The sequence below is a fragment of the Nerophis ophidion genome, linkage group LG10, assembly GCF_033978795.1.
Source record: "Nerophis ophidion isolate RoL-2023_Sa linkage group LG10, RoL_Noph_v1.0, whole genome shotgun sequence".
NCBI classification, from domain to species: domain Eukaryota; kingdom Metazoa; phylum Chordata; class Actinopteri; order Syngnathiformes; family Syngnathidae; genus Nerophis; species Nerophis ophidion.
In genome coordinates, this window is record NC_084620.1 from 38,588,686 (window position 1) to 38,605,668 (window position 16,983).

Sequence of the window (16,983 nt, forward strand, 5' to 3'; positions counted from 1 at the left end):
CTGTTACATAGACGATCTTTGACTACAGCTTCAAAACAGCACAGCAGTCCTGTCAAACAACGGATCGAATTGGCTAGAACTGTGTGTCTTTAAAATAAAACATTTAAACTAACATTTGGAGTAAAATAAACGTATCACTTCTGATTTAGGTTATGACTTTATTATGGTATCGCCCATCACTGGTCTGGACAGCCAGCCTCAGCACAGAAAGATGCACATGACGCATCCCTCCGCTGACACACTGGCAAGTAGTCCTCATTTAGTAATATTTCCACATAAATCACTCTCACAAGAACCACGACTCTTTATGTATCCACGAATATGCGGTTATAACTTAGAGTGAGCCTTGTTGGACTGTCGTCGACTCGCTGGCGACTTTTCACGCGCTCTACTTTTTGTCGATCCAAACGGCCACACTGGTGTAGGGCATAGGAGCGGATGGGCACCTCACTTCTGTCGAGTGAGTCGTGCGCCTCGCCGGCACACTCCGCTCGCATTTATCCATTCATTGTACCGCCTGGCCGCAAATAAAGCTGGAATTAGCCCTCAAATTTGTAAAGAATCTTGTCATTTTGGCACGTCGGAGGGGAACTGTAAGAGCCACCGAGAGCGATACGTTCGGGAGAGCCGGGAGAACAGGTAACAGCGGGGCTGTTCTCGCCTTGCAACTATTCGTTACTAATGTAACGAGCAGGGTACAACTACTGGGAGCTAGGCGGCTAATGCTAGCGCCCCAACTATGTGTGAATTGCACCTAGAAGCATCAATACGAAGAAAACATTTGGAGCAAATGTCTATTTCATGTGCATCATATAGTGGAGATAAGCACCCTAGAAAGTGGAGTTATTGTGGCAAAAAGCGAGTTTTTTTATTACTTCACAGACGGCGGTCAGGGGGCAACGTAAGCGTGGTGAAAACAAAAGGCACTTTTGTTGACATTATAATGGAGTATGTTTGCCTTAAATTTTACTCATCTGTTGAAATATATAATCAAACAATATATGTATTGATAATTTCATTCAGCGAAGTAGTGCTGGGTTTGTCTAATTCAATTGTTGACCCGTTTAAGTGGCAAAAAGTTGTAAGTAGACGGGTGTGACTTTAAACTTGAACGATTTGCCACACTTGCTTTTTATAGTCACTGTTTATTTGAATTTATTTTACCGAGGGACAAGCGGTAAAAAAAATAATGAATGGATTTAAATGTATCCGAGGCTATAATTTAGGTAAACCGAGGCTACTACCGGAAGTGAATAGAAGTTGTCATTTCGCCACAACAGATTCGTCATTTTTCTCTCAGACGTAAACATTGATGAGTTGTTTTGCCAGTGTCATTTTATATATATATATATATATATATATATATATATATATATATATATATATATATATATATATATATATATATATATATATATATATATATATATATATATATATATATATATATATATATGTGTGTGTATAGTATATATTTAATTTAGTTTATTTTATGTTATGACAGGAGTTTGTTGCCCGGACAGCTGTTGCAGTATTTTTTTTTTTTTTGTAGGGAGGGGGGCCCACTTTTAAAAGACAAAGACCACACGGCACCGCCCGCTACCCTTAAGAGAGGGTGCATTGTCTGGCCAGATTTAGTTGTTATTTGAAAAATGGTGCAACGAATTAATTTAATGATTTGTTAGCCATGTTGCTCTTGATAATGATTTTTAGCGTGTTGGTTTGTTTGCATGCCAGTGTGTCCTCATGCAACACAGAATAAAGAATAAAGCGGTAGAAAATGGATGGATGGATGGTATTGCAAACACTGCACACTATTTTTCTTTCTTGATCAGTGTGGGGGGTTTTGTACGGCTTCACCTTGAACTCCTCACTTATCACGGCTTCTTAGATGCAACAAGAAAGTTTGTCTAAGTCTAACCAATAGCTCTTTGTTTGTAGCTTTAGTATATATATTTGTTGTAAACATTGGCTATTGCTTGCATTATGATTAACATTGCAATAAGGCAAAGTATGGATGATAAGATATGGCAAAGCCTTTTACATACAAAAAAAAACAATAATAGTAAAGGTATTCGCCCCCCACACCCCCCAGTCTTATCTTTTCTGGAAAATGTGGCCCCTCAGGTCAATTTAGTTGAATAGTTGGGATATGTAACGTTTCAATAGGGTTAACAAGTCAATTATTGTGTGTGTTTAGGTGTCTTTGATTGTGTTGTAAAACCATGCCCTCTGTGATGGAGCGCTCCGGGGCCGGGGTCTTGTCCAGAAGCAGAGCCAAGACTGTAACCAACGGCAACAGCCAACCGCATTCCGAGGAGGAGAGCAGCGATGAGGAACATGCTCATGGTAGCGCACACACACAACACACCATTTCATGACCTGCATCTCCTGTTTTTTTTTTAAGTACAGTTAGGATTGTTAATATCTGTCAAGAGTGAAAATGATGCAATATAAGCTGCAAGATAATTGTAGTCTGCATTCTTTGTTTGCGCTTCCATCACCTTCCTACACTCTTCCCTTTGACGTCCTCTGCTCAGTCGTCTCTTCCTTAGCTAGATATATTCTACAATTGACCCAATCATAAAAAACTCAGTCATTTGAACTGGAGACGGTGCTTTCTTCTCCAGTTTCTTTCATTCCGCCTCCTCCCTTCCTGTTCCGTCCCAGAGGACATCATGATCCCCAAGCCTACCGTCTTTCCAATGCACTGCATGATTTCACAGAAACAGTGCATGTTAGTTGATCAAAGGCACCATGAATGTCTTCACAGGTCTCATATTTAAAGTTTTTTAGCAATTTTGGATTATGTCTTAAAGGTGCCACAATAGTGCATTGCTTATCACGTGACTTGTTCACGGAAGGGAATGAAGTGGTGTTTAACCAAATTGATATGTCTACTGTGCAGCAAAGAGTGTGCAAACTATCTCAGTACCCAAGGGGTCTAGCTCTTACTACTAAAAGTACCCATCCATCCATTTTCTACCGCTTGTCCCAAAAAGCAAATGGGAGCAAAAAAATCTAAATATAAATGGAATCTAGCCCTATACTATAGCAGTGTAAAAAAAATATATATATATATATATACATGTATACATAAATAAACTGATAATTTTGTACACCTATTGTATAGGGCTCAATTCCATTGCATATTTAGATTTTTTTTTGCTCCCTCCTCCCATTCCATATATATATATATATATATATATATTAGGGGGTGTGGGAAAAAATCGATTCGAAAACGAAACGCGATTCTCACGTTGTGTGATTCAGAATCGATTCTCTTTTTTTTTTAATCGATTTTTTATTTTTTTATTTTTTTAGTTTTTTATCAATCCAACAAAACAATACACAGCAATACCATAACAATGCAATCCAATTACAAAACCAAACCTGACCCAGCAACACTCAGAACTGCAATAAACAGAGCAATTGAGAGGAGACACAAATACGACACAGAACAAACCAAAAGTAATGAAACAAAAATTAATATTATCAACAACAGTATCAATATTAGTTATAATTTCAGCATAGCAGTGATTAAAAATCCCTCATTGACATTATCATTAGAAATGTATAAAAATAAAAAGAACAATAGTTTCACAGTGGCTTGCACTTGCATCGCATCTCATAAGCTTGACAACACACTGTGTCCAATGTTTTCACAAAGATAAAATAAGTCATATTTTTGGTTTGTTTAATAGTTAAAACAAATTTACATTATTGCAATCAGTTGATAAATCATTTTCCTTTACAATTATAAAAGCTTTTTTTTTTTTTAAATCTACTTCTCTGCTAGCATGTCAGCAGACTGGGGTAGATCCTGCTGAAATCCAATGTATTGAATGAATACAGAATCGTTTTGAATCGGAAAATATCGTTATTGAATCGAGAATCGAGTTGAATCAAAAAAATCGATATATAATCGAATCGCGACCCCAAGAATCGATATTGAATCGAATCGTGGGACACCCAAGGATTCGCAGCCCTAATATATATATATGTATATATATACATATGTATGTATATATACATAGGGATGATACTCGAAACCGGTTTTCCTGGTTGTCCGATAAGAAAAGAACCGAGTCTTCGGACTCGAACCCCTTTTTGATAACCGGTACCGGTTATCGAGACCACTATAGTAAAGAAAAAGAGTTGGTTCTTTATTCGAATCCGTCCCGACCAGAAATGCTCCGTGAGACATAACAAGAAACGACATCACGTAGCTCAGTCATTAGGCGCAGATAGTGAAAGCAGGAACAAAACGGACGGGAAAAAGCGCTCCAAAGTGTAATAAAGTTCAAAACAAAAGACATAATCCAATGAATAACTTTACTGAGAGATTTGAGCAGGGTACAAACACATGACCAACACTTTTACGACCAACCGGAAACATAGCAACCAGGCTAGCAACGCACCTCCATTACGGCAGCTGTCGCAATGTTCTTAAAGCAACCGCAGCACATACATATGTATACAACATATCCCCCTTTTTTAACTTTTGTTTTTCTTTCCCTGTAAACAAAACAAAATCACACTGTATATGTGTTGTCAGTCTAATTATAAATAATGCGGACGAGGCGTGTTGGCTGAGTTCTTGACGTTTACTGCCGGGTGACGACATGCAACAACACTTTTCGCATGCTCGTCACTCCCGTTGCATGCTGGGTAGTGTAGTTGTTATATTCCCTAGCTCATAAAGAAATACTGTTAACTCAATAAAGTTTATTTCTTTTTTCAGTTTTAACTTTTCATATTTTAGCATTGTAACCACATTTGCAATCAACTTTTCTCTTCATAGAATTTTCTTTCAATAAAGAAATAAAGTGCAAAAATGTCAAAGCATCATAACAAACATCCATCCATCCATTTTCTACCGCTAAACAAACAGTTATGTCAAATAGTAGGAGAAGTGCACTTTTTGGAGAGCTGTATTATTTTCAGTTTTGTGCCCAAAGGACTTATTTTATTTAACACTATATTATCATTTATACACCTATAGTGATCACAGAGACAGGTTGTTTTTGTGTTACTGTATATATTTCTTTTTCTGAAAAATCCCACTTAATATACTGTGGGTAACAACAGTCAATATTTATTTATTTAATTTTATTTTTTTATCGGGGTAACAGTTAATATTTATTAGATTAAATTTTTTTCTTATATAATAAAAGTGAGCTTTTGTTAAACCAAATATAGTTTTTTTCCCCATGTACAACAACCTATCTGGACTCGATAAGGAATCAGTTTGATAAGAGGATTCGATAATAGGCTCGAACTCGATAATTTCTTATCAAACATCATCCCTATATATACATACATATAGATGTATATGTATATATATATATACATATATATGTACTGTATATATATATGTTTGTATATACATATATATGTGTATATATACATATATATAGACATATGTACATATGTGTATATATATATTATGTATATGTATATATACATATGTGTATATATATATATATGTATGTATGTGTATACTTATATATGTATGTACAGTTGGGCAAAACAATTTTTAGTCAGCCACCGATTGTGCAAGTTCTCCCACTTCAAATGATGACCGAAGTCTGTAATTTTCATCATAGGTACACTTCAACTGTGAGAAACAGAATGGGAAAAAAATCCAGGAATTCACATTGTAAGAATTTTAAAGAATTTATTTCTAAATTATGGTGGAAAATAAGTATTTGGTCAATAATAAAAATTCAACTCAATACTTTGTATTATAACCTTTGTTTGCAATAACAGAGGTCTAATGATTACTGTAGGTCTTTACCAGGTTTGCACACACAGTAGCTGGTATTTTGGCCCATTCCTCTATGCAGATCTTTTCAAGAGCAGTGATGTTTTGGGGCTGTCGCCAAGCAACACAGACTTTCAACTCCCTCCACAGATTTTCTGTGGGGTTGAGGTATGGAGACTGGGTAGGCCACTCCAGGACTTTCAAATGCTTCTTACGGAGCCACTCCTTCGTTGCCCAGGCAGTGTGTTTGGAATCATTGTCATGCTGGAAGACCCAACCACGTTTCATCTTCAAAACTCTCACTGATGGAAAGAGGTTTTGGCTCAAAATCTCACGATACATTGCCCCACTCATTCTTTCCTTAACACGGATCAATTGTCCTCTCCCCTTAGCAGAAAAACAGCCCCAAAGCATGATGTTACCACCCCCATGCTTCATAGTAGGTATGGTGTTCTTGGGATGCAACTCAGTATTCTTCTTCCTCCAAACACGACAAGTTGAGTTTATACCAAAAAGTTATATTTTGGTTTCTTCTGACCACATGACATTCTCCCAATCCTCTGCTGTATCATCCAGGTGCTCTCTGACAAACTTCAGAAGGGCCTGGACATGCACTAGCTTAAGCATGGGGACACGTCTGGCACAGTAGGATTTGATTCCCTGTCGGCGTAGTGTGTTACTGATGGTAACATTTGTTACTTTGGTCCTAGCTCTGTGCAGGTCATTCACCAGGTCCCTTGTGTGGTTATGGGATTTTTGCTCACCGTTCTCATGATCATTTTGACCCCACGGGATGAGATCTTGCGTGGAGCTCCAGATCGAGGGAGATAATCAGTGGTCCTGTATGTCTTCCATTTTCTGATAATTGCTCCCACAGTTGATTTTTTCACACCAAGCTGCTTGCCTATTGTGGATTCACAATTCCCAGTCTGGTGCAGGCCCACAATTCTTTTCCCGGTGTCCTTCGACAGCTCTTTGGTGTTGGCCATAGTGGAGTTTGGAGTCTGACTGTTTTAGGCTGTGGACAGGTGTCTTTTATACAGATGACGAGTTCAAACAGGTTCTATTAATACAGGTAAGGTAACGAGTGGAGGACAGAAGAGCTTCTTAAAGAAGAAGTTACAGGTCTGTGAGAGCCAGAGATCTTCCTTGTTTGAAGTGACCAAATACTTATTTTCCACCATAATTTACAAATAAATTCTTTAAAATTCCTACAATGTGAATTCCTGGATTTTTTTTCACATTCTGTCTCTCACAGTTGAAGTGTACCTATGATGAAAATTACAGACCTCTGTCATCATTTTAAGTGGGAGAACTTGCACAATCGGTGCCTGACTAAATACTTTTTTGCCCCACTGTAGACTTTGAATTACTTTTTAAAAATAACAACAAATAGCAACAAATCCAGCATTTCTTCTGGTGTTAGTATAGAAGGTGCTCGTTCTTAGAGACTCTACTTCTGTCCCACAATGTCCCTGACGAAAGAGGCTGAAGCGAGCTTGACGTCACACTTGCTTCGCGCTGTCGCTCCTGTTGGACTTTTTCTGGTTAAAAGCACATTTTGTTGATGGATGTCCGCGTCTTTATCAATAATATATTAAAATTATGTCCACATTGCAGACATGCTGAAAATCAGAATAAAAAAATACTTTAATAATCACATAGGGGAAAACCCGAGACAACACTCCAGACAATGGTCATTTTGAGGTCTTTTTTTTTTTTTTTTAATGCACTGCGATTTACTGACACACCCTCTACGATCGACCTAATGGGCACCCCTGCCCTACTGTGTATGTGGCTTTAATGCTAAGAAGCTTTGTCCGACAAGTGTGTGGCTTTAAGAAGTGCTGTTGTTTACCCACTTTTTACATATGAACTGTAACTCTTCACTTGTCTAAAGTAATAGATGCCATACAACATGTCACATACAACAGTGTAACATTAAGGAATAGACTGGAGGACACAAACATTAGCAACATTGGCATAGATATGTGAGCTACAGTGTTAATATTACGGTCCCATTTTAACAACAACATCATTTTCAATTAACCACTTCGCTGAAAACTAAATGTTCCAATGTATGGTCAATTTCTTATGTACTTCAGCTTAGTTTTGCCTGTATTTTCAATTAAATCAAGTTTAATTCAACAGCTCCTACTACTGTAGCTCTCACTAATGGATAGTTTGCAGAGCAACAGACTACATTTTAAGCTTTGTAAAATCTATTTATTGTTACACAAAAAACAAATTGTTCTTACAAAATGGTGTACATATACTTGAGGTGGGCTCTTCTTGTTCAGTGATGGTCAAAGGCAGTATGCCTTTAATTCCTGATGCCATGAAAACCTGCAACCTCAAGTTTGAGTGGCTCATCTCTCAAGAGTGGAGCAAACAAGTGAGGGAGATTTTTTTTTTTTTTAAATCACATTTGGGGGACGGTGTGGTAGAGCAGCCGTGCTAGCAACTTGAGGGTTCCTGGTTTGATTCCCAACGTCTATTGTGTCCTTGAGCAAGACCATTTACCCTTGCTCCTGATGGGTCGTGATTAGATCCATGCATGGCAGCTACCGCCATTAGTGTGTGAATGGGCAAATGTGGAAATAGTGTCAAAGCGCTCTGAGTACTTTGAAGGTCAAACAGTGCTATAAAAGTATAATCCTTTTACCATTTGGTGCTAGTAAATAGGCTCCTGGAATACACATTACGGCTAGAACATTATTTCGAAGTCAAATTTGAATAATTAGACATTTTTAAACTTTAGAATGGATTTCTTTATGGGTTCTGTTGTCCTCTGAGCCTGGTCCACCACACCCACATCCTTCTCTGAAGTTGTCCCTCCTACCTCTCTTGTCTCGTCCTCAGACAGCATGATCCGAGTGGGAGGAGACTACCAGGCCCAGATCCCGGAGTTCAAACCAGGTAAGCAGGAAGGCATATTGAGGGACAACCTCAGGGTGAAATTTCCCAATAATAACGATGTGATACCGTCGTTATTACACAAGTGTTAGTCACTGGAGCTGTGTAATTTGACAGTGTTTCACATGCTTAATGTCGATTGTAGACAACCAAGTCCGTTACAACGAAAAGGACCAGAGGAGCATGTTGGTCTGGTGTCCCAACAGTCAGCTGTCAGAAGCAATGTGTATGCACACAAACTTCATCACTTTGTTTGAACCGTATTTCCTCTGTTTTTAATTCCTCTCATTTGCTCTCATTTCATTCAGTGGACGAGTACATACTGATGGCTAAAGAGAAACATGGCTACAATATGGAGCAGGTAGAGATCATGATCATGGTTGTGATATTAATTTATTTCGAACATGCATACAGTTAGAATTTGATACATCACGTTTCCAGTTTCTCATTTAGCATGTCTGAAACTATAGAGGAAAAAGCAGATTCTTTTTTTAATCCTACCTCTATTTGTTTCATATATTTTTCTAACACATTTGTAGCTACTCATTTGTAACACAAAAAAGTGGATAAATAAATGAATAAGTAGGTAAAAAATAGATTTATAATAAGCACGTTTCTCATGAATAAATAGTTAAGTACTTTATGTTTCTCATGAGATGATAAGATTATCAAATTTTTTAACAAGTCACATACTTTTTAAGCACCCTGACTTCATGGTGTAAATGCAACCGGCAGGCTCTGGGCATGCTGCTGTGGCATAAGCATGACGTGGAACGCTCGCTGGCCGACTTGGCCAACTTCACTCCCTTCCCGGACGAATGGACAGTGGAGGACAAAGTGCTGTTCGAACAGGCCTTCAGTTTCCATGGCAAGAGCTTCCACCGCATTCAGCAGATGGTGAGAGAACTTGTCGCGTTTCATCTGTGTAAAATGTTGACTTCATGGGCTTTTACGCCTTAGCTTCCAGAAAAGCAGATCTCCGGCCTGGTCAAGTACTACTACGGCTGGAAGAAGACCAGAACGAGGACTTCGGTCATGGACCGCCAAGCCAGGAGGCTGGTCAGCAAGAGGGAGAAAGATGACAGGTGAGAATCTCAGCTTAAGGACGAGGGATGTGTTTAGTTGAGTTCTTGAGCGCTTTTATTTTGTGAAATGTAGCAATGACGAGCTGGAGGAGGGAGAGCCTGGTAGCGAGAGTGACTTTGATGTTGAAGCCAAGAAAGAGGTGAGCATTAAAAAAATTTGTATGTATACAAAAGGGATTTCAGAAAAGTTTATGTTCTCAAGGGACAGTACTAATAAAATGAAAGGTGTTCAGGGTAGTCAATGTACAGCTTGTATAGTATTGATTTACTATCCACTGACATGCTGTTTGCTAAGGGAGAGGGTCGGGCTTTGCTTCACACTTCATGTTTCCCTCATATTATAAAAGCTGCACACTACTCTAACGTATATCCAAGTTTACTTTCTATTGTACAGCGACCCATCCGATTACAAGTTCTATTGGTTCCACAATCAAGCTTGTAATTCAAAACACTCGTATCTCATAACGACGCCGCCCATTGAAATTAATTTGAATCAGTTTGATCCCCACAACAGCACAGGTTTAACATGTAACATGTCTATTAAAAAGAAAAACTAACTTTTAGAAAATAAATATAGTATGAAAAACAATACAATATTTAAAGGTAATCCACAAATAATATATTCTGTATTATCAGCTGCCTTACGTTAAATATGTTGGTGTCTTCAGTCTATTTTATTGTATTACATTTTAACTGTTGGATTGTTTATCGTCCTTTTACTGTTGCTGCTACGTTGCTCATGTTTAAGATTTTTATGGTATTTTCTATTTCTGTTATTGCTATTGTTGTCGCTATTTATCTTTTATTAATGTATTATTTATATTTTATTTTTACATACATTTTAAAATGTATTTTTAAATAATTTTTTAGAAAGTGTAAATTTTTGTTATTCTCTTGTGTGGATGCCTCAAAGGTGGCATTTTCCTCAATCCTCAGTGCCTGGCCATGTTTTGATTCAATGTTCAAGATTGTTTATTGTCATATGCACAGTTAAACGGACAGTTTGCCGTACATTGAAAATCTTAGTTTGCTAGTCAACCCCTCAACGAGTCACACTGTACTTAGCTAAAATAATAAATGTAAAAAATATAAGCTATATACAAGGCACAGTGAGTAACATAACATTATTGCACATTCTGATTCACAGTCAAGAGTATAAATATGGAGGGGACATTGGGTCACAGCAGCAGGTTAAAGTGTGTTTAGTGATCAAAGGTGAAAAGTGTCTACAGTGATAGTTCACAGTTGGGGGGTGGTCATGGTAGCTTTCTTTTGTTCAAAGGATAAAAGTAAAATGGGTGGGGAAAGATGTAGCTGGGGGAGCTAACATTCACAAGTTAACATTCACAATCCTGATGGCCTGAGGGTAGAAACTGTTTGTCAGTCTCGTAGTCCTGGCTTTCAGGCTCCTGTCAATAGTGCTGTGTGTGCGTGCGTGCGGGTGTTGCCTAACTATTTACCAGTGACATCTTGCATTAATTTTACAAATTCAGTAAAGTTAGCATACAGTTACACATCCACCCACGTGCTTGCACATGAAACACGTGCCTGCCTGCCTGCGCGTGTGCGTGTGCGTGTGTGTTTTATTCGCCCTGTCTTTTTTTTCATTTTTTACTGGTATAAAGTACTTTGTGTTGCAACTTGCCTGTTCATGACATGTGCTATATAGACAAAGTTTGATTGATTGATTTTTGTTTCTCTTTACTCAGGCCGCCAAACAAAACCCCAACATCGCCACCTCGGACAAGGTAATTCCCGGTCGCTCGGGCCCCATCAAGAAGGAGAATATTGGGGCGCAGTACCGCCACCACCCGCTACGAGCCCGCCGTCGGCCCCCTAAGGGCATGCACTTGGATCAGGCCGACATCACATCTCTGTCTGTCTCACAAGACTCTGGTGTCGTGACAATAAGGCAGCTGGACACGCAGCTGGTGTCCCTCAAACGACAGGTACAGAGGTGTCCCTATTAAAACAGCATCATTAGTGCCAAGTAAACACGCGTTTGTCTTCTTCTTTCAGGTCCAAAATATTAAACAGAACAACAGTAGTTTGAAACACAGTCTGAATGAAGGTGTGGACTCTTTAAAACCTACTGAGGTACGCGTCTCCCATCCCTCATTTCCAGACTCGGATGTTATGTCACCTTCTGTGAGTGGTCAGTAACCTCTCTGTTTGTTTAAAGCTCACCCCCAAGATAAACTCTCGCTGGACCACAGAGGAGCAGCTGCTGGCTGTGCAGGGTGAGGAAAAGGGGCCCCAATGTCTCCTTTTCAGTTTTATATTACAGTAAATGCTCAAATTAACTGCAAAAGTCTCTAATCAATGCTGGGTCCAAAAACAGTAACAGTGGTTGGCAACCTCCTGAACTCCATAAAATGGCAGTTGCTGCATTTAAAATATCATCCTCTCCCACCGCCAAAAACATGCACCTGGGGATAGGTTGATTGGCAACACTAAATTGGCCCTAGTGTGTGAATGTGAGTGTGAATGTTGTCTGTCTATCTGTGTTGGCCCTGTGATGATGTGGCAACTTGTCCAGAGTGTACCCCGCCTTCCGCCCGATTGTAGCTGAGATAGGCTCCAGCGGCCACCGCGACCCCGAAGGGAAAGAGCGGTAGAAAAAATGGATGGGTGGATGTCTGGCCAGCAACGAGGAGCCTTATCTACCACTGCATACGCTTTTTAAAATATTGCTCTTTGGCTGTTGGTGTGAAAGTCATGCCTTTAAAGCCCGATGTAAGCGACACTGGATAGCTCCTCTCTCTCCAAAGACAGTGGCGTAGCTTGACATGAATCTACCAAAAATGATAACCTCCCATTAGTGGCAACAAGAATAGCAGAACTCTGATTGTTTTGTTTTTTTGTACACGAACCCCGTTTCCATATGAGTTGGGAAATTGTGTTAGATGTAAATATAAATGGAATACAATGATTTGCAAATCCTTTTCAACCCAAATTCAGTTGAATGCACTACAAAGACAATATATTTGATGTTCAAACTATTAAAATGTATTTTTTTTGCAAATAATAATTAACTTAGAATTTCATGGCTGCAACACGTGCCAAAGTAGTTGGGAAAGGGCATGTTCACCACTGTGTTACATCACCTTTTCTTTTAACAACACTCAATAAATGTTTGGGGAATGAGGAAACTAATTATTGAAGCTTTGAAAGTGGAATTCTTTCTCATTCTTGTTTTATGTAGAGCTTTAGTCGTTCAACAGTCCAGTGTCTCCGCTGTCTTAGTTTACGCTTCACATTTTCGCTGGAGCCTATCACACATTTTCGATGGGAGACAGGTCTGGACTGCAGGCTGGCCAGGAAAGTACCCGCACTCTTTTACTACGAAACCACGCTGTTGTAACACGTGGCTTGGCATTGTCTTGCTGAAATCAGCAGGGGCGTCCATGATAACGTTGCTTGGATGACAACATATGTTGCTCCAAAACCGTTACGGACCATTCAGCATTAATGGTGCCTTCACAGATGTGTAAGTTACTCATGCCTTGAGCACTAATACACCCCCATGCCATCACAGATGCTGGCTTTTGAACTTTGCGCCTAGAACAATCCGGATGGTTATTTTCCTCTTTGTTCCGGAGGACACCACGTCCACAGTTTCCAAATATAATTTGAAATGTGGACTTGTCAGACCACAGAACACTTTTCCACTTTGCATCAGTCCATCTTAGATGAGCTTGGGCCCAGCGAAGCCAGCGGCGTTTTTTGGTGTTGTTGACAAATGGGTTTTGCTTTGCATAGCAGAGTTTTAACTTGCACTTACAGATGGAGCAACCAACTTTAGTTACTGACAGTGGTTTTATGAAGTGTTCCTGAGCCCATGTGGTGATATCCTTTACACACTGATGTCGGTTTTTGATGCAGTACGCCTGTGGGATCAAAGGTCTGTAATATCATCGCTTACGTGCAGTGATTTCTCCAGATTCTTTGAACTTTTTGATGATTTTACGGACCGTAGATGGTAAAATACCTAAATTCTTTGCAATAGCTCGTTGAGAAATGTTCTAAAACTGTTGGACAATTTCCTTACAAATTGGTGACCCTCGCCCCATCCTTGTTTGTGAATTACTTAGCATTTCATGGAAGCTGCTTTTATACCCAATCATGGCACCCACCTGTTCCCAATTAGCCTGCACACCTGTAGGATCTTCCAAATAAGTGTTTGATGAGCATTTGTCAACTTCATCAGTATTTTTTTCTACCTTTCCCAACTTCTTTGTCACGTGTTGCTGGCATCAAATTCTAAAGTTAATTATTATTTGCAAAAAAAAAAGTTTATCAGTTTGAACATCAAATATGTTGTCTTTGTAGCATATTCAACTTAATATGGTTTGAAAATGATTTGCAAATCATTGTGTCCCGTTTATATTTACATCCAACACAATTTCCCAACTCATATGGAAACGGGGTTTGTACATTATTTCTGATATTCAGCCTTTCCTGTTTTACTTTCCCCCTTCTGTCAAAGCAGCAAACACCTTTTACAATTAAAATGCTGGCTTATCAGTTTGCTCCCCACCTTTACTACAACATTGGTTCGGTTGCTGCCGTGTGTATACAATAGATTTAATATACTTAAACTCTCAATTTAAACTCTCTAGCTATAAATATAACAGCAATTACTAATTATATTGAATAGTAATTGCACGTTGGCCCGAGGAATTTTCAGGCCTGTCACTCAGTTATTTCTTCCACATTCACATGCTGGGAGTGCGTGCACATACATAAAAGCAGTCCAAGAGCAATTTGCAGTCATGTTGTTGTTACAATAGGCTATACATTCATCCATCCATCCATCTTCTTCCGCTTATCCGAGGTCGGGTCGCAGGGGCAGCAGCCTAAGCAGGGAAGTCCAGACTTTCCTCTCCCCAGCCCTTTCGTCAAGCTCTTCTCGGGGGATCACGAGGCGTTCCCAGGCCAGCCGGGAGACATAGTCTTCCCAACGTGTCCTGGGTCTTCCCTGTGGCCTCCTACCGGTCGGACGTGCCCAAAACATTCGGGTGGCATCCTGACCAGATGCCCGAACCACCTCATCTGGCTCATCTCGATGTGGAGGAGCAGCGGCTTTACTTTGAGTTCCTCCCGGATGGCAGAGCTTCTCACCCTATCTCTAAGGGAGAGCCCTGCGACCCGGCGGAGGAAACTCATTACGGACGCTTGTACCAGTGATGTTGTCATGCTATACATTCAATGATTGCCAATGTAGCGATCCAAATTGCTATCATTGGGAAACAGCTGATGCATGTGTGTTCCGTACAAGCGTAGTTTACGGCATTACGTGCTAAAAGTTGTAAGAGGGTGAAACACTTTGGAAAATTTGCGCCCTCTAGGTATCTGTGTAAAGATTGCAAACAACCCCTTTATATTTATTACACAAAAAATGTCCACTAAGCCAAATAATGAGCCAATCACATTCTTGTGTCTCTGTCACAGCAATCCGTCGCTATGGCAAAGACTTCACAGCTATTGCCGAGGTGATTGGAAACAAGACGTCCGCTCAAGTGAGCTCGTTCTTTGTGAGCTACCGCCGCAGGTTCAACCTAGACGAGGTGCTGAGGGAGTGGGCCGCCGAGCAGGTGGCCACACGAGACCTCAGGAGGAGCAGTGAGGAGATAGCAGCTCCCACAGATGGAGTAGCGGAGGAGGGAGAGGTAAGATGCATCATTTACTGCAAGATTCATAGAACCTGTGCTCACTCTCCTGCTTCTGTGTCTCTCAAGGTCAAGATGGAGGACTCTTCTCCGGATGCTGCCGGAAGCTCGTCCCCCCCTTCCTCAACGCAGACACCCTCCTCCTTATCCCAGCCTCCTCCATTGCTCCGCCCTGCGCCTCCCTCGGCTCCGCCCAGCCTCCTCCGCCAGCCGCCACCACTACAGACTCGCCCGCTCCAAAACCGGGCGCCTCACAACCACCCCCCGCCGCCGCTAATCCGGCCCGCCGTCACCACTTCATCTTCTGGGAGCTCGGGTCTGAGGAGTTCTCCCCCCAGCGCCTCGGTCGGAGTGCAGATGCCGCCGTCGCTGGTGGGCATCAAAGTGGAGCAGACCAACTCTCACTGAGACACACACGCCACGTCCTGACCCTCAATACACGCCACGTCCTGACCCTCAATGTCAGCGTCTAACAAGTGTGTGTATCGTAGCTGCTGCACTGTCAGACCTACCTCTCTCCAGTCATCCAACACACACTAATCGCTTAAAGGTCCAACCCCATCACACCTGCAACCCCTATCAAAGAGACACTGGATTGTCAGGCTTCATAGGAATAGTGCACCACATCCGCCGCATCCTGCATTCAGTGCATTCAGGACGATGCACTGATTCCCATTTGTTGTTTAACAGCCTTCAGGGAATACAAAGTAGAAAAGCATTGGGTTAAAACCTGTCAAATTTTGAGTTTGAACAATAAGGTAACTGGTGTTTTGCTTTAAAACTTAGAAATAAACAAGCAGGCTTTGCTACACATCAAAAGCAAGAAAATAATAAAAGATGAGGATAGCCATGCGTTACACTTTTATGAACTGGAGTATTTTTTCCCCCACTAGATTTTTAAGCTATAGAATAGATAAAGTAGATTGTCGTTGTTGTTATTATTATTATTATTATTATTATTATTATTATTATTATTATTACCTGAGCACTAAAGAGCCTTTTGTGTGTGAAATGTGAGTGTTCTGACCTCCTTCATCTCATGGGACATTTTTTTTTTTTTTATTAAATCGTTCAGCCAAAGTCAATGTTGCTTTAAAATCACAAATAAGGTTAATATAGTGTTTGACGGAACTCATGGCAGCTGCTAATTGTTTTGATACAGAAAATATATTTAAAATGTTTTTTTCCCCAAAATTACGGCGAAGCTCCTGTTTTAGGATTTAGCTGTCCAATGCTACTGGAATCAACAGTCACTTCTTTTTCACCTTTTGGCTTTTATGTTTATATGCTTTGTCTTTTGATTATTTTTTCTTATGTGCTGTAGGTGAGTTTTTTTTTGGATGTTTCTGTTTGTATTTCTAGAATAAAGAAATTACCACATACTGTTATACTTGCATATTTTTCTCCAGATATAATGGAGATAATGCCCAGTTTTGGCTATTTTTTTTAAAACGCAGAAGTATTGGGCAACTTTGTTGTGACGTCATCGTACACACGTCGCCTATTATGCTATAATCCTTTGTAAATAAAGTTATTTGGCAGC

General features: G+C 40.1%; 1 protein-coding gene across 1 annotated transcript; it reads left to right on the forward strand.

The window, feature by feature from the left end:
- Positions 1-429: 429 nt before the first annotated feature.
- On the forward strand, positions 430-16,822 carry rcor2 (REST corepressor 2). Its single transcript, XM_061913690.1, has 13 exons — positions 430-639; positions 2,201-2,349; positions 8,630-8,686; positions 8,829-8,909; positions 8,992-9,044; positions 9,419-9,580; positions 9,644-9,768; positions 9,842-9,908; positions 11,478-11,717; positions 11,788-11,865; positions 11,951-12,008; positions 15,223-15,440; positions 15,510-16,822. Exons 2-13 carry the CDS (start codon positions 2,226-2,228, stop codon positions 15,846-15,848), a joined length of 1,602 nt encoding a protein of 533 aa, XP_061769674.1. The 5' UTR covers positions 430-639; positions 2,201-2,225; the 3' UTR covers positions 15,849-16,822.
- Positions 16,823-16,983: the final 161 nt, after the last annotated feature.